This window comes from Carassius auratus, chromosome 10 (assembly GCF_003368295.1).
Source record: "Carassius auratus strain Wakin chromosome 10, ASM336829v1, whole genome shotgun sequence".
NCBI classification, from domain to species: Eukaryota; Metazoa; Chordata; class Actinopteri; order Cypriniformes; family Cyprinidae; genus Carassius; species Carassius auratus.
Genome location: NC_039252.1, coordinates 12,854,080 through 12,877,314, shown reverse-complemented (window position 1 = coordinate 12,877,314; position 23,235 = coordinate 12,854,080). Strand labels below are relative to the sequence as shown.

General features: G+C 37.3%; 3 protein-coding genes across 5 annotated transcripts; 2 read left to right on the top strand and 1 right to left on the bottom strand.

The window, feature by feature from the left end:
* The first annotated feature begins 288 nt into the window (after positions 1-288).
* On the top strand, positions 289-4,228 carry LOC113110465 (zona pellucida-like domain-containing protein 1). The gene is made up of 11 exons (XM_026274645.1): positions 289-428; positions 511-614; positions 930-1,156; positions 1,572-1,756; positions 2,058-2,130; positions 2,262-2,359; positions 2,462-2,542; positions 3,079-3,250; positions 3,386-3,494; positions 3,721-3,744; positions 3,841-4,228. Exons 2-11 carry the CDS (start codon positions 521-523, stop codon positions 3,990-3,992), a joined length of 1,215 nt encoding a protein of 404 aa, XP_026130430.1. The 5' UTR covers positions 289-428; positions 511-520; the 3' UTR covers positions 3,993-4,228.
* A 1,849-nt stretch (positions 4,229-6,077) lies between these two features.
* Positions 6,078-16,210, bottom strand: hyou1 (hypoxia up-regulated 1). Of its 3 annotated transcripts, XM_026273782.1 has the most exons (25): positions 15,908-16,210; positions 15,355-15,429; positions 14,994-15,066; positions 14,728-14,821; positions 14,530-14,608; positions 13,769-13,923; positions 13,602-13,678; positions 13,324-13,505; positions 13,009-13,124; positions 12,705-12,891; positions 11,628-11,762; positions 11,453-11,535; positions 11,030-11,162; positions 10,699-10,886; positions 10,481-10,619; positions 10,297-10,354; positions 10,113-10,189; positions 9,867-10,025; positions 8,755-8,945; positions 8,536-8,623; positions 8,007-8,263; positions 7,549-7,633; positions 7,193-7,445; positions 6,981-7,076; positions 6,078-6,863 (listed from the first exon to the last, which is right to left on the bottom strand). In XM_026273782.1, exons 3-25 carry the CDS (start codon positions 15,058-15,060, stop codon positions 6,814-6,816), a joined length of 2,949 nt encoding a protein of 982 aa, XP_026129567.1. In that variant the 5' UTR covers positions 15,061-15,066; positions 15,355-15,429; positions 15,908-16,210; the 3' UTR covers positions 6,078-6,813. The 3 variants fall into 3 exon arrangements, with proteins under 3 accessions (XP_026129567.1, XP_026129566.1, XP_026129568.1); XM_026273781.1 differs by lacking the exon at positions 15,355-15,429; XM_026273783.1 differs by lacking the exon at positions 15,355-15,429 and having other exon boundaries at positions 16,110-16,186.
* Positions 16,211-16,880: 670 nt separating this feature from the next.
* On the top strand, positions 16,881-23,117 carry LOC113109898 (vacuolar protein sorting-associated protein 11 homolog). Its single transcript, XM_026273780.1, has 16 exons — positions 16,881-17,063; positions 17,332-17,480; positions 17,582-17,717; positions 18,392-18,555; positions 18,660-18,907; positions 19,037-19,238; positions 19,327-19,478; positions 19,567-19,753; positions 19,859-20,002; positions 20,085-20,282; positions 20,379-20,540; positions 21,125-21,258; positions 21,465-21,667; positions 21,827-21,998; positions 22,109-22,331; positions 22,409-23,117. The coding sequence occupies exons 1-16, from the start codon at positions 16,922-16,924 to the stop codon at positions 22,574-22,576; spliced, it is 2,784 nt and encodes a 927-aa protein (XP_026129565.1). The 5' UTR covers positions 16,881-16,921; the 3' UTR covers positions 22,577-23,117.
* The last annotated feature ends 118 nt before the right edge of the window (positions 23,118-23,235 follow it).

Genomic DNA, 23,235 nt, shown 5'->3' with positions numbered 1-23,235 from the left:
AAATCGTTCAGGTTTTCCTCCAACAAATTCTGCCATGTAAATAGCGATCCGCCATGGCGCGAGCGCATCTCGCTCTTAAAGGGAATGGAAGATGACACTCTGATTGGTTTATTAAACGTTACGCCCATTACTTATTCGGGACAACCCTATCTATCTATGTCTGTCTTTCTATCTGTCCGCCTGTCTTTCCGTCTTTCTATTGTTTCATCTATCATCACAAAATGATTTGAATTATATGTAATATAGATTATTTAATATGTATGTTTATTTATGTTTAAAACAGGAGTCAGATGTTCTTTGTTGGTACACTCTCCTTCATCAAAAGCTAAAACTGTGAGGCCAGTGACATCATTTGAACTGGGACTTTCAGAGCCTGTTGGTGACACCTGAACACAGAACGGAAAACTTGTAGCGTGATTTGATAGCAAGTTAGTGTTTTTGCTTTTAAAACCTGTTTTTGAGTAAATCGAGGTCAAGGTGATAATGTGATGTGTGGGACTTTCCCTGCAGCCAGAGCATCATGTGGCCAGCCCTCCTAGTGTGTCAGCTCGTCCTGATTCTCCAGTCAGAGGCTCAGAGTCCCTGCCTCACCCGCCCAACATTCAGAGACCCGGGTGAGTCAAAGCATCTATGTATCCTCTCCTCTTCTCATCTTCCTCTTTATACATTCTTAATTCTCTCATCACTATCTCACCTTTCAATTCCTTTGAAACCATAAAGGTACCTGGGACCACCCAGCAATTTGAGGAGTGTGTTTTCTTTAACATGCAGTATTATTTTAATGATTTGTCCTTTTTTCACTTATGGTTCATGTGGTTTTAAATGTCCTAGCAGCATAAAGAACATCACACATTTCGATACCAAATATGTGCAAACAATAAGCATCATACAAGCTTACTGTGCCAATTGTTATCTTTTTTATTTTACAGACAACTCTGATATCACAGTTGTGTGTGGCACAAACAGGATGGAACTTCAGATTTTGCTGTGCCCCTTGTACTTTTATGGATATAATGAATCCATGGCGGCTCTTAATGGTCAGTTCGGCAAACCTGAGTGCAGAGGAACTGCTGACTGGACCGTCGACCCACCTGTAATGAAATTCCAATTCTACATCACTGAACCATACATATCAGTCTGCGCCAATAAGCTGACGGTATAAGACATTTTTCAGCAGATTTAATAAAAATTATAATTTATGTAATATAATAATATAGAATTGTATTATTATAGCAGTTATTATTTTATATGTATTTATATTTAATGTAAAAAAATATATATTTATATACAGACTCTTTGTGGACTATTTAACCGCTTGTTAAAATGCATATTTTATTAAATGTTATAGTTTAAAATTAATATATTTTAGTAAATGTTTATTACTTATTTTTTTAATTAAATTATGAAATTGTTACATTTATTTGCTTATTCTATTATTCTTTTTTTATTGGATTTTTTATGTTCTGACCTGTAAAGAACCTTAAGTCACATTTTATATTTTGTGGTCTTTTAATATACTTCTATTAAAAGTCATTCCCAGGTATCACCGTTCAACTAATTCATCTCAACAGATCACTGAGGAGATTGGAACTGGGCTGTTCTCCGACTTCTCTAGCGTGCAGTCTGTGAACATCTCTGGGATGGTCAGCACTCAGGACCCGAATGCTGGAACCATCACCTACCGGCAGGAGATGAAATACCTCTTTTCCTGTAGATACCCACTGCAGTACTTGGTTAACAACACAGAGATGAGTGTGTGAGTGGAGTAAACATTTACAGTGAGGTCTAACTGTCTGAGACCACACTAAAAATGCCATAAAAGGAATTAATGTTAACACTATTTTTAGGCCACTGATCAAATAAGCATATTTGTAATCGCGTGAATGTTGTACAGAATATAATTTGTAGTGAAAAATGTATTAGAAAAATGAAAAATAAACACATTTTCAGTTATCTCTGGCTTTTGGCTTTCACTGTATGCCTTATCCTGGAATGTGTTCATTCGAAATGATCTAATGAGTTATGTCATTTACACACAAACCCCTGTTGTTCTGCAGATCTGGAGTGAGTCTGGCAATTAAGGACAATAATGGTAGTTTCATCAGCACTCTAAGCCTGGCTCTTTTTGAGGTATTTTATGTTCCTTTGGCTTAGATTAGCAATGATGTTTAGCATAACACATTATTGACTATAACATTCAAGAGTTATTGGAACTGATCAGTTGCGTGTGTTCATAACTGTCTTTCTGCACCGACTCGAAGGACTTCACATATACAACCCGTCTCTTCATGCCTCCAACGGGTCTCATGCTGAAGACCAGGGTTTTTGTGGAAGTCCGAGCTACTAACCTAACGGAGAGGTAATTTGCTCAGTTTGATATTATTATCAGCTATGTTTTCCATCATGATGTGGCCAATGAAATATGGATGCCACCAATGAATTTTTTTTTTTTTTCATAAAGATTCAATGTTCTGTTGGATCGATGCCATGCAACCACAAGTCCTTATCCTGGAAACAGCACATCATTCGACCTGTTTGTGGGGTAAGACTTAAATCTTTGTAACACTTACACATGCAAAAAAAAAAAAAAAACATTAATCTAAATTAACACTACGTGAATAAGGTTTGGGAATGCATTACATAAATATTAAATGACATAAATAAGAAAAAATAAATAAAAAAGGAAGATCTAGGGAGAATCAGTAAATTCGGAATAATTTACTGGGTGAATGATATGTAATAAAAATTAAAAATAATGATTTTAGTCTCTATAGTTCTTAAGTACTCTATAATACAGTTACAAGTACTTCATTTTTGGTTTACACTATTTTACAGTGTCCTTGTTACATGTTACATGTACTTACTAATATAATAACAATAAATTATATACAAGTAACCTTAACCATATAGTGAGTACACATAATTAATTAACATTATTTAGTACTTACACTCTATAATTATGTATAATTACACTGTAACAAGGACACCTTAAAATAAAGAGTAACCAGTTTTATAATTTGATTACAGATTACATCTTTTTCTAGCAGCAATGATTATATCATCCTCTGTCATTCTCAGATGCAACCGTGATCTGCAAACCATAATGGGTGTGAATGGAGAACAGCAGTTGGCGCGCTTCTCGTTTGAGACTTTTCGCTTTGTGGAGCACAGAAACAGGACGGTGTCCACCTTTTATCTGCACTGCGCCACCAGGCTCTGTGAGAGCTCTTTCTGTAGGTCTTTACGGCAGGTATGAACACAATCACTATGATAATGTACCATGGCTAGCAAAAACCTTAATGTGTAATTCACAGAAGGGCTTCAAAAACCTTCATCTAGAGATCACTAGAGTGCATTTACATGTGTCTTATGATACTTGCATCAGAACTGCACAAGTTCCGGAAGAAAGAGGAGGGCCGTCCAATCAGATCAAGGAACCTCAGTGAGTGATGTTGCCATGGTGAGCTCTGGGGCAATCATCACCAAAGTGGATGGTAAGAACAGTCAGCTTTTTGAGAGTTATCATTTAAAATATGCATGAAACAGGGTTTATGCAGGTCTTAAAAACGTAATTCACCCCTGAATAAAGATTACCGATGAGTAAAGATGTTCTTCTGTCATTTGGATACGTTTTTGCTTTTTAATGTATTTGAACTTTTATTCTAATGACATGTTTGAACTCATCATTTGAGTTTTCTTTTCTTTTCATAATCCTTACAGAACCATTTGTACCTGTTGCTACAGGTATGCACTTGTTTTCTCTCCTTTAAATTTGAATTTGAGATCTCCTAAACCTTAGTGCTTTTTTAATGGGTCAGTCTGGTGCCTGTGTTTGTGCAGTGTCTAAGGATCAGAAGCAGGACAAGGCAGTGGTGGGCATCTCTGTGGCAGCGGGGGTATTTGGAGGCCTCTGTGTCATTATGCTGGCTGTGCTCATCTTCAAGCTCCGCAAGGACAAGTTCACTACAGACAAATCAAACCTTTTCCATTGACCGCTTTCAGAGATCCCAGTCATCATCGTGAAATCTGTTCACATAGACACTACGTCTGTAGTTTGGTTGAGCTCAAGATTTAGAGGACAGGAATGGGATGACGAGTAGATGATGCCACGAGGAAGAACAAAATGTCATGAAACCACGATTATAAATAGATGTGTGCCTTAAAACAGTCTACTGAATGGATTTGATTTGTGAAAATGTTTTTCATGCCAGTGTTCATTATTTTAACTATACTTCATTTTATATATATATATATATATATATATATATATATATATATATATATATATATATATATATATATGCATTTTTGGGAATTCTGTAAGAGGGCATTCTTGTAAAAAATACATATATTTTGTTATTGTAATTTTGTGAGTAATTAAAACAACCTAGGAAGTATCCATTTACTGTAGTAAACACTAGCCTTCAGTTTACTCTCATTTGCGCTTTTAAAAAAATTATAAAAATCTAGAAAGTACTTATTTGTGTTTTTTCCTTTGCTTAATTTAAGAAAATGCATTTATATAATTAGATGTAATTTTTAAAAGATATTAAATACAGATATGATATTAAAGGTCACGTTTTCGTGTTTTTTTAAGCGTTGATTTTGTTTACAGTGTGCAATATAACATGTGTTTATGTTTCGCGTGTAAAAAACAAAAAAAAAAACAATACAATTCATGTCATGCGCATGAAAATCACATTCTATTGTTTGCACATTGCTACTATCTAGTTAACAAAGCTAAACAGTGTTGCCCTCTGTGTAATAAGTTACGGAAACAGTTAAACGCACCAATTTAAATAATAAAATACACTTACCGTTTGTGGTCCACAAACAATGCCTTCTCCAGACAAATGCCTTCTCCTGGGATAGACCTTCTGACATGTGCCGCTGGCTCTGATGTCTCTTTAGTGGTTAAACATAACATATAATTCAGCTGCGGGGTAAATCTAACAGGTTTTCTTTGGTCTGTATTCAATTTATCTATATGTTAAAATGAAAATAAAGAAGGCGAATTTAAATAATATTTCGTTTCATTGTAATGGCTGCATACACATTTCCCTGAACTAAGTACATTTCTGCAGTTGTTATTATGCTTAAATGAAAACGAAAGGAGGCAGTGGTATTTGATATCCTATTTCGTTTTATTGTAAATATACAGTAAGGAAAATTGCAGTAGCCAAGACGAGCTGACTCAAGTACGCTGCTGTTTATTGATTTACCGGACTTGCGTCGTCGCGGACATCACACTCCCGAGAGGAATGCACAAAGTCTGAACCAACTACCGAGGATGCACGTCCAAAATCAGCATACTTTTTTTTTTTTTTTATCAGCAGTACTTTGTATTGAGAAACGCGCAGACCTACGTCACCAGTCTATTTGCCTAATCTACCCGGTACTTTACACCGCGGTGGAAACACAGAAAGCGACAGGTCTGGGGGGAAAAAAGTTCCTGGGAAAAAAAGTTCCTGGTACAAATGTTCCGGGTAATTTCGGTGGAAACGCGGCAAAAGGGGGAAATGCTCCATCTTTCAAGAATAATCTTTGTGTGAATCCGGCATTAAACTGATTGAGATTGAGGAAGCGGTCCTCAGCAAGCTGTCCTCAGCAAAATTTGCTGCACATGGTTTAACATATGGATTATAATTTTCGGGACAGAGTTTAAAATAAATTGTAACCATTGATCTCTAAGTACAGCGTCCCTGGGAAGCCCAAACAAAGGTGATTGGACTCAGAGATGAAAATAACAGCGTTTTGAAGACATGGCGACAAACACACTCTTCAAAATGCAACTATTCCTTCTTCTCCATGCAACCGCATCAAGACCACGCCCCCTTTGTGACTTCATGTGGGCAGGTTAGTCAAAAAACTGTTTTAGTGACGTCATTACTGCGGGAACTAGAGGGATGTAGTCCAAACGGGTCGTTTTTTTGTAGACGAATTCTGTTAAATCAAATATCTCGCTTGGTATTGAACTTTGAGCTTTAGAATTTTACAGATATTATTTATACTCTACAACATCATTACACACTAACTAAAGTTTGAAACATGGGATCACGAAGAATGGGACCTTTACATTTTTTTAAAAAAGAGACTTTATTAACAGTTTAGAAACAATCTTCTCCCTTTTCCACATTTTTCTCTCCACATAGACTTGCACATGAAAACACTTAAGACAAAACCAGTGAAGATGTGAAAGCAAACAAAAATGTGTATATAATCCACTTTTCAGTCGAGTGAAATTTCTTTGATGTCAGTGCAGCTTACTATTCACACTGAAGTCCATAAATACATGAGATGTTTGGCGTATGCAAGATGCTCACAGGTACAAACGGTGGCTTTGGGAATGGAAAAAGTTAAACCAACAAAAATAAACGGAAGATTCTGAAAAGATGTGACAAACTAAGTAACAATTCAGCATGAACTTTACATTTCCACAATTTACATTTCTGGAGGCAGAGCAAAGGTGTCTTGAGTCAGAGGAAAATGACACAGACCATTTCAAGATTAACTGCATTAGCACAAAAGACAGCGCGTTTACTGTGGTCAAGCATGCCATTTTTGATTTTTGTGACTCAAACAAACCGGGATCATGTTTCTGAGAAGGAGAAGATCATTAATTCATGGATTAAGAAGAGAAATTAAACAACTGTGGATGGGGCACACACAGCTTTGGGTTGGGATTGGGATTTTCTGTCGGCTCAGGGTCACTGAACTAGAACTACTGAAATAAACACCATCATTGTCAAGCTGTTCCAATTTACTTAACGGAGTCAATAAATATAGCAAATAAACATTTAAGAATTCCAGATGTTATAATTCATCTCCTTTATGGTTTTCCGTTTTACTGCTCTCTGTTGATTCTGCAAAAAAGAAACATTGCATGCATTTATAGCAAGCGATTCAATCTATAGATTCAGTTATTTTTAGGTCAAAGAGCTCTTGTTAAAATGATTTTTGATGTTAGATTGATGAGTTACCTGAATCTGTATTTTCTGCTGGATTTAGTTCAAGTATGGGTTCTTCATCTTTTTTTTCAGCAGTTGGAGGCTCCTCTGCCGGCTTCACCTCTTCAGCTAAAAGCAAATATACCCAATTTATTCCATATTAACAGAAAACGTACCTAAATGAAGAGTTGCAAAGTCTATACTAGTAGTCTACCGATTTGCTAAAATAAAAGAATCAGTCTCACCCTCATTGCTCTTGGGAGGAATAATCTTCTCTGCATCTTCTGTTTTGTTAGCCTTGCTGTTCTCTGTGGAAGTGTCGTTCTTGTCTTTAACCTTATCTTTAGGCTTTGGTTTGGCAAACTTTGCTTTGTTCAGCAGATAGTTGACCTCCCTGTCCAAGAGGGAAAGCTTAGCCTCAATGTCCTTAGAGAGCAGAACAGGTTTCTCTGTTGGGGACAATTTGTCCTGTTCAGCAACGGTCTCATTCTTCCAAGTCTGCAATAAAAAAACAAACAAAGCCAACCATGCAGAGTGAATCACACGTGTTCGTGTGGCGTTCATGAGGAAGGAGGAAAGAAACAGGAACGTGAATACATACCATAGTCTCATTGATGACCCTCTCTAGAGTCTTCAGTTCAACCTCAGTGAAGATCTGGTCACTCTCAGGAATCAGTCTAGCACTCCTGTGAACACAAGGTAGTGGACATTTATTTGGACTGAACTCAAAACGCTATTGCCCTCCAGGGTATCAAGACAAAAATGATTTCAAAATAAAATACAAAAAGTTTTAAAAATTCTTATTTTAAATTTAATTTGTATATAAAAAATTTATAAAATTGAATGAATTTTCTAATTTAAAAATAAACTGATTAAAATACCTAAAAAATAATAAATGCAATAAATACATTTGCATATTTCCAAACATTTATTAAATGTATTAACTATTTGTATAAATTAATACAATTAATATATAAATTACATTTAAACCATTAAATACATTTAAAAAAAGAAAAAGAAAACGGATGGATTGAAGTAATTGAGGCGGCTCTCGCTCACTTGAGGAAGATGGAGGAGTGGTTGAGCATGCTGTTGAGAGCTGCCAGTCTGTCGGGCCATTTCTTCCTCTCCTCCACTCTGAAGAACATGGCTTTACAAAGCTTTTTCAGTTCAGACAGCTTTTCCTTCAGCTCTTTAGTGCCAGCGGTGTACCCCTCCTCATCCATCCAGTTAGAAGCCTCGCTCAGCTTGCCGGAGATCTGCTCCTTCTCCTCCGCAGTCACGACAGCCACATACTCATCCTGATACAGCTTATCCTACACACAGAAAGGAAAAATTAACTAGATGTTGCAAATTGCAAAGAAGAATAGACTTGAAATGAGAAAAGAAAATCTATTTAGAGGTGATAATAGCTGACGTCCAAAATCCTACATCATAATACAGCCTTAAGCCCACTATAGGTTTCACCTAATGCTCTGCAAATTAAGATTTTTAGGTCTGGACAAAGACAGTTCCGTCACCATGACGTCACTGGATCTATGAGTCACTGCTCAAACACTGGGAAGGGCTGCGGAGAGCTTCATTATACCTGCGTCTCAAAGATAAAAGCCTCCAGGCTGTTCAGGGTCTTTTCTCTCTCCTGCTTCTCCAGATCGCGGTTAGTGAGGTCCTGCAGCCTGATGGGACGGAGGAACACATGGGGATTCTTTAGAGATTCTTCAGTTACTGCAGAGTGTCCGTCCCATTTCTGGCTCTCAGTTAATTCATTCTCCACGTTAATTAATTCTGAGATGCAAGAGACACTTACTTCTTTTTGGACACCTCCATGTCCTCGGTGCTGGGATTGAGAACATCGTTCACTTCAAGCTCCACTGCGATATCTTCTGATATTTTGCTCTTTTTCTGTGGTTTGGGTTTCTTGTCCTCCAGTTTCTCCTCTGCTTTTTCACCATCTGATTTCTCTTCAGGCTTTTCAGTTTTCTCGGGGTCGGTCTCTCCCTGTATGACGGAGGTGAGAGTTCAGTTCTAGACAGATTCCAAAATGAAGCTAAATGGAGTGACTCACCAGTGGCTGGTAACTTCATATGAAGCTGCAATTTAATACATAGTTTAAATTGAAATTTAAGAATTAAAGTCTGACCCTTGCTGACGTAAGTGATGCAAGTAATTCAAAAGGTCACGTTTTTGTGACAGGTCCTACTTTACATGGGGCAGAGACTTGTATTTAAACGCAGTTTGTCACTAAAATGTTCCCACTCTTTGACTACTGAGAGCCCATGGTTGACTAAGGATTTTTTAAATATATATAATTAAATGGTTTTAAATCATTGGCTGTGAACCTGTAAAATGATTTTTGGTTAAATAATTCTAATAAAAATATTTATAAAATAAAATGAAACATTTTATATCCTATAGAAACAGTCACGACTTTTACACTTTTTTTTTTAACTCCCTGATCTTTGTAGGTTTTCCAGCACTGTGGGAAATGTCTTTAATATTCAAGGTAAAAAAACAACAACACTTCTCTAACTGGTATTAAAATATATTCAAATTCAAATATTTATCATAAATCATTTAAAATAATGCAATATTCTTGCAATGGCCAGTAAAAAAGTGAAAAAAATTGTAATAAAATATAATTTGTATTATATTAGGTCTTACATTAAAATAATTATCAGGTAAAAAAAGAAAATGGTACATCTGTATAAGGTCACCTAGAGAAAATCTACAAGAAACTCTAGTCAGGTGCTTCAGTTGGTTTTTGGCACTGCACGTTGTGTAATAAAACGTGAGAGGAAGTCACTAATCTCTCCTGACAATAAAGGGGCAGAACTACTGAAATGAGTCTCATGAAAGCCTAGAGGCTCCATAGTCACTCTGCACCTCTCCAAAAATGTGATTAAATATGAATGATCTCACCCGAGTTTCCGCTTTATCTTCTTTGTTGTCTTTCTGCTCCTCCGCCTGTGGCTCTTTCTCTTTTCCCTCCTCCGTCTCGGGTTTCTCCTGGGCAGACTCTTCCTGTTTCTCCGACTGTTCCTGATCTTTCCCAGCCTCTGGAATCACTTCTTCTTCATCCTGAACCATTATAGAAAAACAAAATGTCAAGATTAATTTGATAAAATTACATTTTCAATGTCTGTCAGAGTCATTAAGCAGATTTACCGTAACCGGTTCAGTCCCATTTGCAGTTGGCTCGGAGTTGCCACCCCCAAACAAGCTGGAAATGGTGTTTCCAAGCTCTGGGTTAAAAAAATAAATAAATAAAAATAATTAAAGAGTGAAGCAGACACACACACACACTATTTTCAATATACATATAAAATTCGTAGGCATTTCCAAAACTTACTGGTAAGAGTGGACTCCTCTTCTTGCTCCTCCACAATGGTCTCAAATACTGACTCCACCTTAAAAAAAAAAAAGAAAAAAAAAAATCAAGAATTCAGTTCTTCTGGCTTATTAGGCTCTTACTGGAATAATAAAACTTCACTGTTGTATGTATGATTCATTCTGAACTTAAATCCAGTCTTTACCCGGTCCAGAATTAGCACCCCGCTTTCATCCATATTGAAATGAGCCTTGATGCCCTTGGATTCAGCATCTGAATGTTTCTTGAAGCTGCTGCCCACTCCAGCCAGCTTCACCGTCGTCAGATTCTGAGATCCAAACACTCTGAGAAAGAACATTGACTTCAGCACATGTCTGTGTAAACAAATAAAGCAGAACGTAAGTGAATAAAACGGTCACTTACTTCAGGTCCTGTTCACCGAGGAAGCTGAGGTCTCCATAATTGATGTAGAAGACAAAGTCATCCATGTAACGATTAAAGGTGATGACTTTTCTCTGGGGATACGGGGCCATTCTCTGAAACAGGATGCGCTTGTTGTGTTTCACGGTCTTCACGCCATCCTCTTCCTCGGTCTCACGACTGAACTCAACCTACGGAGGGAGACAGAAAACATGCAGATTAATTGTTCTGTTATATTAAACATCTCAGTGGTCTTGGCTAGGGCTAAGTAAAGACGATTAATACAAATCTAATTCTTGAGAAGAACACAAACCTGTGTGTTGTGTTCTCTCACCTGTATGGGAAACACAGCTGCATCCCTGACCAAGAAAGGTTTGACTTTAAAGGCTTTGCTGAGCGCAGCGGCCTGATAGACGGCACCCATTGCTGCAGCTTCATCTGCATTGATGTTCTTGCTCAGCTCTTCTCTGGAGACGAAGGAACATCAAGTTTGAAACCAAACTGCATTTTTTGAAACTGCATCTATTCAGTTGTTAATAAATGCTAATTGTATTAGATGTTGGAACTGTGTTAGATTTTCTTTAAACGCTTCTACTAGTCTATAACAAGAGATCAAGTTTGGCTGGGTATCTTATCCCAGTCTGCCCCTGCTGGGTGATGATGTAACTACACCACACAGCCCTAGAAGCATCTTTTTCCATTGACATCCAATCAAAAGTATCCACTAGGTAAAAAGGAAATAAAAGCAAAAACATACTTTCCCACAGCTTTAAGAAGCACATCCTGCACTTTGGGCACCCTGGTGGATCCTCCAACCAAAATAACCTGTTCAATCTCATCCTGTTTGACAAAAGGTATTTCAGATTATTGTTAAATTTAGAATTATTTTGAAACCCTGTATAAAGCGAATGGCATAATATTGAGCTCCTCACCATGCTCATTTCTGCAGCAGCTAAAGCTTCTTTCACAGGTCCTGGTACTCTGTCAAACAGATCCTCGCAGAGGGCCTCAAACTCAGAGCGAGTCACTTTTGCCTTGAAGTCTATGTCATCCATCAGCCCCTCAATCTGAAGAGAGAGAGAGAACATCAAGGGGTCACTAAACCACCCAGACAAATCAAACGAGATGCCACAACACAGACTACTTTTACAATTGTAATGTAACTGAGTGACTTTTGTTTACATATAATGAAGGGCTATCCAAATCTCACCCGGTCAAGGAAATCGACACCATTTGATAACACCCATTTAATCAAGGCCATCCAATGTGGGAAAATATTACTCCAAGCAGATACAGTGAGTGAAAATGGTCCTTTGCATTTTCCAATTCAAGATTTTTTTTACAGTTCAAATTAAGTTTATCAAACACAATCAAAGCAATTTGAGTGGGAGTCAAAATCAAAACTGAATATGAAATTGAAAATATCTTATCTAAATCTTATCTTGAAAAATTATTTGAGAATGATACAATGCATCACATGCTTCATGGAAGCCAGAACATCTGATAAGTTCACAAATTTGCTTAAATTTGAATAGTGACCTAGAAATGTCTAAGGATCATTTCACACATTTAAAGTCACAATGAAGGGAAAGTGGTGACAGATTTTCTTTTGAATTTTGACACAGTGAAAGTTTATTAACCAAAAAAAAAAAAGAGGTTGGGAACTTCGTTCGGTCCATTGGTTTTTGAATAAATTTTGATGGTTTTTGAATGAATTTGCAGTTGAATGCACAAAAGTGGTGGATTTTAAACCCTTTTATTAAGTTATGTTATTATAATGTGTTTAATGCCATTCCCCTTATTGTGGCTATTTTCATGGCAAGAAAAACGAATATTATCATTTAAAAGTAGGAGGTTAAAAAAAGTGAATAAAAAAAATGTCTTACAATAAGAGAAATAATATTCATGTTGAAAATAGCTGAATTTTGATTTTATGCAGACTTTTTTTTTTTGCTAACTGTACTGTAGTGTACACTTTTGAAATAAACTGTGGTTTCAGTTTGAGATACCTGTGCCATGTGTTCAGCATTGGCACTGAGCACAGTCTTGAGTCTCTGCGCCTCTTTAAGGAGTTTGGCCATGGCACGCAGATTCTCCCTCACGTCTTTCTTTGATTTCTTCTGTTCGTTAAAGAGCTTGGCAAGATGATCTCTGAGCCTCAACTCCATCTCAAAGCCACCAAGTGTTCTATCAAACCTAAATATTAAAAGAAAAACCATATTGTATACATACACATGCATCTTAAATACTGTATACATATACACTGGCCACATGGCCAACTAATTTGCTGAAAACATGACAACCACGACTAACCCGACTCCACGAATCTGAAGCTGCGGCTGAGAGCCAGACTCCTTGGTCTTCACCGTCTGATACGTGACAATCGTGGCTGTTGTGCTGCCGGATCCCATATCATAAAACATGATGTTCTACAAAAAAAAAGTATATATATATATATAAAAAAAAAAGAAGAAGTCACAATTCCCATTTAAAAATGCATTTATTTCTACATCACAAAAAGCCACTGGTTGGTCAAAAAGATAGTCTCACTCAAAAACAGCACCACTGTCTGATACACTGTTGACCTAAAAAATAAATAAAATTAGCTTCAAACCTCTCAGAAAGTACCTGCTCAGTAGAGTTGATGTCCTTCCTCCTAAAGACTCCATAGTTCAAAGCCACAGCAGTATTATCATTGATAAGCTGAAGGACCTTTAGACCTGCTATATGGGCAGCCTGCAAGACTGCCCTGCGTTCTGCCTGATTAAAATAGGCTGGTACTGTGATCACAGCATCTTTTATGGGTTGCTCTGTTAGAAGAAAAACAAACTAAATTAGTGGTGCGTTCAAATATCCCTATCTGCAAAGACCAAGAAAGAGATTCAAAACACTCCTTATAATCAAACCTGCAAAGTCTTGAGCCAGAGTACGAGAGTAGTTCAATATCATGCCTAAAAGTTCCTCTGGAGTATACTGCAGCTCTCTGAATGACATAAAAGATATATATTTTTTATTATATTAATATAAAACACATCAGTTCCAGCTATGCACCTGCAAGTGCTCCATTACTTACTCTGAGAATTTGAAAAACACGGTTCCTCTTTTCTCATCTCTCTGCAGCTGGTGTTCAGGGAAGTGTTTCTGATACTGTGCCACCTGTGGATTGTCTGCGGTCTTTCCCAAAATGCTCTGGAGGAATCTGTAAACCACTTTGGGGTTCTTCACAGCCTGTCATGATTAAAGTATGCTAGAATCAAAGCTTGTCAAAAATGCTACAACAAGGTGTTAGAGAAAGAAAATGTGAAGGGGTGCTATTCACACTACAGGACATGAAGTTTATTTACTCTCTTAATCCATGAACCTGGTCTTGTTTTGAACGACTTACACTTATGTCCAGAAGTTTAGGGTATTTAATTAATATTTCTATTTAGCAAAAATGCATTAAATTGATCTGAAGTGATAGTAAAGACTGTTATATTGTTACAGATTTTTATGTCAAATAATGTTGCTCTTTTGAACTTTGTTCGTCAAATAAATCACAAATGTATAAATGTTTGCACAGATATCAATCAGCAAAAAATGGTTTTCAGCATTAATAAAAATGGGATATTTTGTGCACACTTGCATAATTACAATGATTTCTGAAAGATCATGTGAAACTAAAGATATTTTAAATCATTCAATTATAAACAATATTATAAACAATTATAATTTTAGACTTGGTGAGCATAAGAGACTTCTTTGATAAATAAAAAAAATCTTAACCCCAAATCAGTTGCAAATGCCATCTCATGTTTACTTTTAAAGAAGGTTTTATGGTGTACATTAAATTACCACTCCTAAAGCGCTGTCTCCAAAAAGCCTCTCGTTTTCCTTTAAGCACACTGCGACTGGAGTTTTCCGCCGGGACTCCCTGCACAAAAAAGAACCTTAATGTCACAATAGAGTAATACGTTGACTGAAATGAATTTTTCTATATTAGAAGTCACTTGACATCTCTGGATTTTATATGCATTCTGTTCTAAAACCTACTTGTTTAATGCAATCTCCATTGGCACACCAGGCTTCACTATAGCGATTTTCATCCATTCACTGCCCAAGTCCACAGACATCACAGCAACCGATTCTGCAACACACACACACAAATATCAGTGAGAGCTGAAATGATTCACTCTAGATAAGAAAACCACAAATGTAAATATAATGCATGTTTACAATCTCGATAGATTTAAATTCTTCCTGAAAGACATTAACAAAAGGAAACCTAGAAAAAGTATTATAATTTATGTGGTGCTTACCGGTTTGAGAAGGCAGGAATGCTACTATTAGGCAAAAAACAGCCCATAAAGACAACCTTTCCCTCATTGTGACCTGCAGGAAAGATACAAAGACTGGATCAACAGCATATAGGCTAAAAGTCACGTGACAACTGTGACAGCTCTGCACAAAAACAGGAAGCATATCAAAACCAAGTAAAGTTCCCTCATGTCAAACACTTTTACTAAAACTGACAGTCATACATCACAACTGTGAAATGAAAAACTGTAGGTGGACACATTCGGTCAGTGGCAGGTGTAGATAGGTGCATGCTGATTTGATGTGATCCCAATTCCCTTCCACAAGTCTGGGACAAAGCTTGAGAACACGTGGATCACAAACCTGTTCCTGGAGGCCCTCCAACAGTACCTTTTGGATGTTGTCTTAATCAGACACAGCTCATTTAACCCTTCAGTTCTGTAACAGAAACCCCCAAAACCTGAAAAGGGTGTCATATAAGGGTCTCATCAAAAATATTCTGAGGGGCCTCCAGGAAGCACTTTTGCAGAGCTTTTAGACATTGGAACCAAGGTGTAAAAAGAATACAAGGAGACTATAGTTAATATATGTTAAATTAAAAAAAATCTAATTTGGCTTCATTTTTACAGTCACATTTCTTCTATTTTTAATGCTTAAGTGGAAACTTCTAGTTGCACAGCCTGTGTGACGTAAGCTTGATTGAGGATGCTTGATCCTGATGGGAAGAGCACCATGACCATTTCAATGTGTCACTTCACTGCTTGATCATGCTTTCTTTTTACATATAAGACAATGCAGCTGATGGTCTGGTAGATGTACTACTGTACCAGATTGATCAAGACACATTTGTGAACATATGCAAATATTTAGATAAGCCCAATATCTCCAACAAAGAAAGTGATGGCATGGCACTTACCTTCGGTCAGATCAAGTTTTATATTGACTCTTGTTAACTGGTAAATCCCTCTGACACCTGAACAGCAATATTTACAAACGCTTACCCTGCCCTAATTACGAACTAAAACTTTTCTGTGCTGATCCTTAATATCTAACGTCTTACAGAAGACAGGGAAACCGCGTTAATCAGGAATGCTCTGTGAGCACACCACCTCGCTTACTTGATTTTGCTTTTGCAATCACCGGCTTGTTCTAACATATTGGGCCCGGAACGCGGCGTGATCTCATTGGATCCACACAACTCGCTGCTCGCCGAGTGAAGCGCTAATCGCTATGCTCGTAAGTCCCGCCTCTTTACCCTTGAATGGAGAACGCTGATTGGTCCACGTGCCAACCAGTGCGCGCAAGTGGTCAGTCGTGTAAGTAAGCACGGACCTGATTGGTCCACGTGAAATAGGGGACATAACAGCTGTGCAGGAGCTCGACTCAGTTTTAACAGTTCATTTCAAAGAACCGATTCAGTAATTCTTTGCATTTATTACATGTTATAAAACGGCCCAATAAAAATAAAATAAAAATAAACAAACCGGCCCAATTAAATTATACGGCAAATTTCTGTTTATTATGTTTTTCATGAAATAAAACTATATTTATTAAATATACTAAATATACGGATTCGTTTGGTCCCATTCACGAGCCGGTTCCAGAGATTCATTGAAAACATCCGAATCATTGGATTTAGCAGGTTAATTTTCTGTTGAATTTTGTAATTTGGGCATAATAATAACTTATAAAAGTATACATTTAAATTAAATATGTACATTTTTCTTATAATTTTCTATTTGGTGTGTATTTTTGGCTTAAAACAGCATAATTTATTTAATTTACATAAAATTTATTTTTATCAATTTAATTTGTGGTTTGTTGTGTGCAACCTTAAAAATATTATCGCAGAAAACACGTAAAGCTGGACACTAGTCACATGACCGTGATGTGAGTCACATGACTTTGCTAAACAAGAACTGCTTGGAAAATGGCAGCGTTCTTACAGTGGAGACGTTTTGTTTTTTTCGATAAAGAAACGGTGAAAGATCCGAGCGAAAATGGGAAAAATTTCCAACTACCGGTCGGAATATCGGCCTGTGATTCAGGTCGAGGACACATTGTGTTGGGAGATATCCTTAAAACGCTTAAGTCATGCCTGAGGCTAGTTAGCAATGATAAATCTAAGCAATAATACTAAGTATATTTCATAATCATAGTTGTATAAGTCATAAATTGTAGCGTATTTTAATAGGTTGTAGTAAACCTGCTTTATAAAATGGATAATTGCATGTATTTTCTTTTATATTATTCATGAATCCAACATTCAGTCATTTCTGGATGATTAAATATGATTTCAGTTATGCCATACGTGTGCTTTCTTTAACTCATTCAATGCACATATGGATGGGCAGATCTGGTTTTTGACTCGCTCCCTGCAGCTGTCCAGCTTTCAGGCTTATAAACTGCGCGTGACACATCTGTTCCAGCTGAAACAACACAACATCCTGGTGTCTGTGGGGCAGGACGAGCCTGGCATCAATCCTCTGGTAAAAAACACGACAGGTGTCTGCTGAAGATACATGTCCGTGCAAGTGCAGATCTGTGTGTGCTTTAGTTGATTTCTAAAGCGCATGTGTTTGTCCATCAGGTGAAGGTGTGGAACCTTGATAAGAAGGACAGTGGCAGTCCTCTCTGTACCCGGATATTCCCTGCCATACCTGGAAACAAACCCACTGAAGTGTCTTGTCTCAGTGTTCACGAAAACCTCAATTTCATGGCTATAGGTAGGATTTTATTTATGTTAACTAAAACAATTTACTAAAAATACATGTTAACTGAAATAAGAGAAAAATATTAAATTAAAATAATATAATTGTATATATAATATCATAAAATTAAATTTTAATTCAATTTAATTAATTAATACTAATGAAAGGCCAAAACACACAACAAAGTGACTAAAATTAACATGGAAAAAATATAAAAATAAATGTAATGTAAAATATTAATATTTTAATTATACTAAAACAACACTGTCACGATTGTTAGTCCATAGCTCTTTAAAAAGGCTAGATTTTAATTAGAGCTCAGGATAAAACTGTCAATAAAATTTTAGTTATATTTATAAGTTATATTTATTAGAAAAAAAAGACTTGAAAACACTTCTAATATGTTATTGTGAATAAGTTAGTTTAAATTATAATTATATATTAATAGTATGTACTGCTATATATATATATATATATATATATATATATATATATATATTAATAATTTAGTTACTCTTAATGGCAATTGCAACCCATCTTTTTCAGTAATATGATGCATTTCAAAGCATTGCATTTTTTTTTAGGTGGATTACCCATTAATAATTAAATAGATTGGGAAAAGTAGGTATTATATACCAGAATAGCTATTTTGATTTTAATTGACAGTAATATCTGTGTTGAATCCTCAGGTTTTACAGATGGAAGTGTTGTGCTGACGAAGGGTGACATCACCAGAGACAGACACAGTAAAACTCTCAGCCTCCATGAGGGCAACTGTCCAATCACAGGCCTGGCTTTCCGGCAGGCTGGCAAAGTCACAAACCTGTTTGTCGCCACCTTAGAAAAAGTGCAGGTACATGTTATTTACACGGACTGTGATTTTCTTCATCTTTGGAAAACCGTGTAAATCCAGATGAAAATACCGAACTGAAAGCAGCATTATTCTTATGTTGACAGTGCTACACATTATCAGTGAAAGAGTACCCTCGTATAGAACTGGACACACACGGCTGTGCCCTCCGCTGCTCGGCGCTCACAGACCCCTCGCAGGACTCACAGTTCATAGTGGCTGGAGATGACTGTGTGTATTTGTACCAGCCCGATGAGAGAGGACCCTGTTTTGCTTTCGATGGGCACAAACTTCTAACTCACTGGCACAGAGGATACCTGATGCTCCTCACACACAATAACAAATCACCCAGCAAGTAAGACTCACTGTACTGAAAGAATCATGCTAGCAGTGAAGTAAGACTCATGTGTATTGCCTAGATTATCTGTCCTTTAGCTTCTTTAACTTAATACGCATTCACATTTTTGACATTTAACTTGTGCAGCTCTGATTATGGCAGCAGACAGACATCCCCTACAGAAAAGCACATCCTTACCATTTATGACCTTGACAACAAGTTCATCGCGTACAGTGCGGCGTTTGATGACGTCATTGACGTTCTGGCAGAATGGGGCTCTTTTTATGTCCTAACGAGGGACAACACAATGTATATGCTGCAAGAAAAAGACACACAGACCAAGCTAGAGGTTAGTACAGTGTTATTATCATAAAAAAAAAAAAAACTAAAGGAAACTTTTTCTTTTAATCACCACCATTCAAACTTGTATTATTTAGATGCTGTTTAAGAAGAACCTGTTTGTGATGGCTATTAACTTGGCTAAAACTCAACATCTGGACAATGATGGTCTGTCTGAGATTTTCAGACAGTACGGAGACCATCTCTACGTCAAAGGGGATCACGATGGAGCTATTCAGCAGTATATTCGGTATATTTGCACTTCAGATTTTTGAGTTAGACATTTCATTAGGAATCAAGCAAGTCGTGGTTACATCCTGGTCTTCTGTCTCTCTCAGCACCATTGGGAAGCTTGAACCCTCATATGTAATCCGTAAATTTTTGGATGCACAAAGGATACACAACTTGACAGCGTATCTGCAGGCCCTCCACAGGCAGTCGCTGGCCAACGCTGACCACACTACTCTACTGCTCAACTGTTACACTAAACTGAAAGACAGCTCCAAGCTGGAAGAGTTCATAAAGGTCTGTAGAAAAGAGATTTTGGCCTGGATGTGTATTTAAGCTTTTAAATGACGCCTTGACCACTAACAATGCTTTGTATACTCTGCATCCTTCTTCTGAATGTAGAGCAATGAAAGTGAGGTGCATTTTGACGTTGAAATTGCCATCAAGGTGTTACGTCAGGCCGGTTATCACAGTCACGCCGTGTTTCTGGCAGAGAGACACATGCACCATGAATGGTATCTAAAGATCCAGCTAGAGGATTTGAAGGTCAGTATATGATATGAACTCTTAGCTTAAGCTTTTTAACAAGTTTATGTAAGCCAGTACTTATGCCAATCCTCCTTTTCAGAATTATCAGGAGGCTTTACGCTACATTGGAAGGTTGCCATTTGATCAGGCAGAGAGCAATATGAAGCGTTACGGAAAAACTTTAATGCACCATGTGCCTGAAAGCACTACCATCCTCTTAAAACGCCTCTGCACCGACTATCACCCCAGCAAAGACTCAACCGACCGGGACAGCCTAGACAGGACTGCAGAAAACAAGGTCATTGATTTGGATTAGCATTAGCACCTTCAAATAATCTGACATTGAGTTAAACCAAATGACTGCAGATTGTACATTTTTATTAAATTTTTACAGGCCAATCCAGAAGAGTTCATCCCAGTCTTTGCCAATAACCCACGAGAGCTGCGAGCGTTCCTGGAACACATGATCGAGGTGGATCCGTTCTCACCTCAGGGAGTTTATGACACTCTGCTAGAGCTCAGACTACAGGACTGGGCACATGAGCAGGACCCAGGGGTAAAAACATACCACACATATATCTGTCTCATTAGATGTTATCACTGACAACATCTGCACCTGCAGAAGCTGATGGAGAGCTTTGCAGATTTCTGAAGAATTTGACTTAGCATATTTTTAGTTCATTTGATTATTATTTTAGGCAATTAATAAAAGCGTTGTAGTCCATAAAACTTATTTGACCATAATTAAGACAATCCTGGAGATTCGCAAAACTGAAAAGGAAAATCAGTATTTTATACTGTACATTATAATATTAGCAGAATAAGGTAGCATTTAACAATATCGATTTTAGCTTTTAGTTTAAAACTATAAAATAATGAAATTACAAATAATTTTTAGTATTAAGAAATTTTCTTTCTTTTTTTTTTTTTTTTATCAGGTTTTGGCACTAAAATAATTCTAAGTTTATCATTGGCCAGAGGTATAATATCAGTGCATCTCAAGAAATAAAATTATATAGCTTATCACATCTCAATTTTAAAACCATTTTTCCATTTTTGGGGGGTGAATTTCAATTGCTTCCTGTTGTAACAGCATATACTGCAGGAAGCACATCGCTTTTTCTATCTTTTGTCTGACAGAAGAAGAAATTCCTGCAGGAGGCAGCACTGTCCCTGCTGAGGAGCGACAACACTGTGTTTGACAAAGCCCTGGTGCTCTGCCAGATGCACAACTTCAAGGAAGGAGTGCTGTATCTGTATGAAAAAGGCAAACTGTAAGCACCATTACTTATCACTGTCAATCTCTCTTACTCTGTTATTTACATAACTTCTACAGCCATACTACAGCTTTGTGTGACAACTGACCACAATTAAAGAGCAATTACTGAATTTTTTTCAGAATTTAAACTTGCATTACACTGAGCTTTCATATTTAATAATGGCACAAAAGCAAAAGTGACCGAACAGGCTATTTCAACAGGTACCAGCAGATCATGCATTACCACATGCAGAATGAGGAGTACGGGAAAGTCGTGGAGGCCTGTAAACGTTATGGGGACAGTGAGGTGTGTTTGTGGGAACAGGCTCTGGGGTATTTTGCACGCAAAGAAGACAACTGCAAGGCTTACATTAGTGAAGTCCTGCAGCACATCGATGAAAATAACTTGATGGCTCCACTTCTGGGTGAGTAAAAGGAAATAAAGTAGCTGTCGGTCGCACCTCTGTTGTGTTTTTGTCACATCTAAACATAACTGTGTGACCTTTTAACACATCTTTTCGTTCTTCACCTTCCAGTGAACTTAAGATCATATATTTGACCTTACGTTGCTGTCTTTGTTGTAGTGGTGCAGACTTTGGCTCATAATTCCACAGCATCTCTGTCAGTGATAAAAGACTACCTGATAAATAAACTGGAGCGGGAGACCCAGCAGATTGAGGAAGATGAAAGGAAGATTCGACAGTATAGAGAGGAAACGGCCCATCTTCGTACTGAAATACAAGAACTTAAAACCTGGTGAGCAAATCAAGGATTAAATCTTTAATCAGTCATTTAAAAATGGATGCTACATATTGATAGTATAGAAATGTCATTGTACGTTTAAAAAAATTACATTGCTCTTTCAGTGCGAAGATCTTCCAGAAGACTAAGTGCAGCATGTGCAACAGCCCACTAGAGCTGCCATCTGTGCACTTCCTGTGTGGCCACTCTTTCCATCAGCACTGCTTAGAGAGCTTTGCAGAGAGTGAAGCGGAGTGCCCCACCTGCACCCCTGAGAACAGGAAAGTCATGGACATGTTGCGTGCACAAGATCAGAAACGAGATCTGCATGATAATTTCCACAGACAGGTATTGTTCTTCCTTCTGCGAGACATGCCGAATTGATCAAAGTTGCCAGTTAACTAAATCTCATTTCTCTTTCATAGCTCAAATGCTCCAATGACGGCTTCTCAGTCATCGCTGACTATTTTGGCCGTGGAGTGTTTAACAAACTCACTCTAATAACTGATCCTCCTGGAGGAAAGAGTGGAGCTGGGAATCTAGAGGCTGAATTCAACCGAGACCTGCTCATTAACACCAAGAGGAATGTTTGAGAGCTGGACTGTTAAAATATGAAGTCTGACAATGGTCTGCTCCAGTAATGGCTTGAATGGCCTTTGAACAACTCCAAATGAACCCCTGCAACTTCTCTTCTTGGTGTTGATTTATTTATAGGCCGGACTGCAGAGAGCAAGATGACAGTTTGTTCAGAAAATCTCACATCTGTGTAGCCTGCCAGATCAGCATAAAGTGGAAAGTATCAAAACCACAGTGGGTGATGATAACATTTAAGATGTTGCACTTCAAGACTGTGACCTTTTCAAGCTTTGAATTCAGCTGTCGTAGGCACACTATAGAAGACAACTTGAACAACTTTTGCATCCCTTAATAATTTATGTATAATATTTAATTAGTATTGCAACCATTAACTAGTACAGAAAAAGCAACTAATCAATGTCAAATGCCTATAAAAGTGTCTTTAATAAACGTAAAACATTATTGACTTTTAATTACATTGTATTCTGCTGTATCATCTCAGATGTTTGTTGAGATCTTAATTTGTCATGAATTAATAAAAATGAAATATTTACACAGTATTTTACATCACAGAGGCCAAAGAATACAGAAATATGTATTAAAAATATTTTCAAGTCACTTATTGGAAAACCACTGAACAAATCTACCTTAATTTATTTACACCTCCACTAGTGTC